Source organism: Halyomorpha halys, unplaced genomic scaffold, assembly GCF_000696795.3.
Source record: "Halyomorpha halys isolate HHAL.00 unplaced genomic scaffold, Hhal_1.1 Scaffold378.1, whole genome shotgun sequence".
Taxonomy (NCBI): Eukaryota; Metazoa; Arthropoda; class Insecta; order Hemiptera; family Pentatomidae; genus Halyomorpha; species Halyomorpha halys.
Genome location: NW_027108204.1, coordinates 1,011,479 through 1,014,863, shown reverse-complemented (window position 1 = coordinate 1,014,863; position 3,385 = coordinate 1,011,479). Strand labels below are relative to the sequence as shown.

At 27.6% G+C, this 3,385-nt stretch overlaps 1 protein-coding gene across 1 annotated transcript in view; it reads right to left on the bottom strand.

Moving 5' to 3' along the window:
• Nucleotides 1-1,589: 1,589 nt before the first annotated feature.
• Nucleotides 1,590-3,385, bottom strand: part of LOC106681951 (small ribosomal subunit protein uS3) — a 5,999-nt gene continuing 4,203 nt past the window's right edge. The window contains exon 4 of the mRNA XM_024363662.2: nucleotides 1,590-1,838. Within this exon, the coding sequence (XP_024219430.1) occupies nucleotides 1,669-1,838 (170 nt within the window). The 3' untranslated portion in view covers nucleotides 1,590-1,668. The remainder of the gene's footprint in view (nucleotides 1,839-3,385) is intronic.

Below are 3,385 nucleotides of genomic sequence, written 5' to 3'. Positions count from 1 at the left end.
AGTCAGCTGGGAAAAGGAGTATTTGCTTATTAAAAAATGAATATGTACATGCATGTATCAAAACAAGTTTATTAATTTGGATGAAATAAGATTATTTATATTGTTTTATTGTATTTACACATATTTTAAAAATTTAATATTAGAAAGATGGAAAATAATCTTAGCCAATATCCTCTAATCACCCCATGGAGGCTTCAAATGTGTCTCTTACTTCCTCAGAAATTTAAAGAGCGCTAGATTGGATGATCAGTCAAAATATGGGGATCTTTTGATGAGCTCTTACTGCCGAAACCATTCTGTAAGCTTACCCAATAATTGCACCCCCATTGACATCATAAGACACAGGTTTTCACTGATGACATTCCCTCAGTAGGGCTACAATAAGTCTGCTCCATTTTCAAAATATCATCTGCGATTTGAGTCTCAACCACTTTGAATCTCTTTACTAACTACAGCACAAAATAAAGTTATTTTTTCATTTCATTTCACAGAAATTATTTTTTTCAATTTAAATTAGTGATCTCATTTTTTTTCTTATATGGAAAGAACTTAACACTGTGCCGTTTTCACTTAAAAAAAAACAACTAAGGAATATTCGGTTTAATGTTTATAAAGTAAAAGATAATGAGCAAGCATATGAAATCCACTGAAGCCAAAGAGACAAAAACATCGAAAATTAAATAAATCAATTCAAGAGAACATTTTATTTTCATCTCCCTAATAAATCCCAAATTGAACGAGAAATCTACCTTGAAGAATAAAACGGAATATCTTTAAGTAGAAGAGTTAAAACAAAATTATAGTAGAGATAAGGCTTGAAAATTGTCCATAGGAAAGAGGTGAAGTTCCATGATAGTTAATGATAATATAAACCTTGAACTATGGAGTAAAGAACTTAAATGAGCAGAAGTCTGAGGAACCAATATTCTAGATATAAATAGTTCATCCAGGTTGTGGTAAAAAAAAAAAAAAAAGCAATAACTAAAAATAACTTTTTATAAGTACTATAAATGTTTGAAACTATTTTTAATAACTTTTTCCTGACCCATCTATCTATATACAATAAAAAAGGAAGTTCATCATCATTCACAAATGATTTTAGTGTCTGATGACAATGATATACTATTACTGAAAGAAGAGAATGCTGAGCATTTCAGCAAATATACAGCATGGCAGTTAAAAGCAATGGCTATGCTGGGGACCAAATCAACATTGCAGGTTCTAGTTTACCATTGCTGAACAATTGATTATTATTTATTATTAACAATTAAAGCATTTTATTCAATTTTGCAATATTTGAAGTGTGAAAACTTTACGTGTTAAAGAACAAGTAAATGTGTTCTCCTGAAGTATATGATTATCCACTATATTTTGGGCAATCTAGTAAGTATCTAAGGTTCTTTAACATAACAGTTACATTCTGAAAATGACGAATGATTACTCATTTAAAACTAATGATAGGCTAAACTCTAGTAAGAAAATATTTTACTGATGAAAAATCTAATATTTTGTAAGAAGTGATTAATTCTGCATATGGCTTACCATAGCTTGCATTAAAATTGATTTGGAAAAAGGAATAGGAAAACAAATTAAGTTTTTTAAAAATGTATTTGTTTTACGATGTAACAATGAAGGAGGTAAAAAAATTGTTCCATTGCAAAACCCAATTTAAATAATGGCTGGTGGATGTAGTTCTATTCCCATGGTCTTTATATCAGAAGGAATAACTTCATCTTTTGGATTTACTACGCATACATTATCAGGTAGAGGATTCTTAGGTCCATTCTTCCCTGTAGGGTCCCAGGGAAGCATAATTTTCACCTTAATTCCTAACACTCCTGAAACAAGTATAAGAAAATATTTTAAAAAATACTAAAAAGGAAACAAAAAATAGGAGCCAACTGAGCTAAACACTAATTTAACAATTACCACCTTAGCTAAAAACTTAGGTCTCAGAATAACTTAAAGCTATAAAAACTGAAATATACATTAAAAAAAAAAATTATTGGAACCATTAACACTAAACTATAGAATTAGATGGATTATATTAAACATAGTGTAACGAGCCACCCATAACTTAAAAAATAACAGGTCTAAAAATATTATCACAAATATTCAGTTTATATTATATTGGCCATTTGATATATATATATATACTAATCTTTTTAAAAACTTACTAAGCATTTTAAAAAAATGCAGAGAAAAATTGAACATCTTCAATACAAAAGAAAATCAGGTTTAAGGATCAGTAAAACAGTAAAAATTTTAAAATCCCATGGGCTGTTATAATCAAGACCCGGATTTTTATGCAAATGCTTATTCTGTTTGTCTGCTTTTCTTAAGCCACTGATCAAAAATCTTTACGAATACATGTCACGATATGCAATGATCCAAGTTTTATTTTGCATATTTGGACCATTTCAGTTTTTAACAAATAAATAATAAATTAAAATACAACAATGAAGACTAAATTCCAGGTTACAATTGAAAGTTCATATTTATTTAATTAGTAATACAATAAACTCAACTGTCAACAATTCACTTCTAAGAATAAGTATGGATTTTTTAATTCCAGAAATTTCACTTCTCCTTCGTGACCATTAAACTCTGCTTTAAGTTTAGTTTGTTTCTTACAAGTGGCAATATTTATTATTTTTAAAATGCCAAATGTAAGTGTATCATTTAGTTTAAAGTTCAAATCTTGGACTGACACAGGCAAAACTAAACATAGAACACATTTTACAATTCATAGAATAATTGTTTATTCAAACTATTCCTCAAAAAATATTTCAAGCGAAAGAAAATCACAAATCAATCAGCACGTCGAAAGAGGTGAGCTCGGTTGTTATTCTTCTTTCTGCTACGCATTTCACTTGATCAGGAATTGTTTTCAGATATTACAAAAAATTGCCTAACTGATGACACAATCCCTTCAAAATTTAATCACAGTTTGATCAAAATTGTTTTACTAAGTGGAATAAAAAAATTGTAAAAACACATATTGATTGATTATACAATTGGTATACAGTTGTTTAACTAAATTGGGCTCTCAGTTTTCCTATTTTATATCTTGTAATTTATTTTTGTTTATATCCAAAAGAAAAATTTTCATATTTTAAATAAGAGTATCACAATACATTATGTTTCTATGTTAAGTAAATGAAAATAAACATTTACATTTGGGTATTTTACAGTTTCTCATTTGATATTATTATTTGTTTTTCTATTAATTTGTACTTGATTTATTTATTATTTTATTACTGTTAATAAGTTATCCTTTTTAATTCAACGATTGTTATTACTCTTGTGTTACTCATTGTTAAGTTTTAATATTTTATTTTAAAAACTGACATATTATGGTCTTAATTGTAAAATTAATAATAAT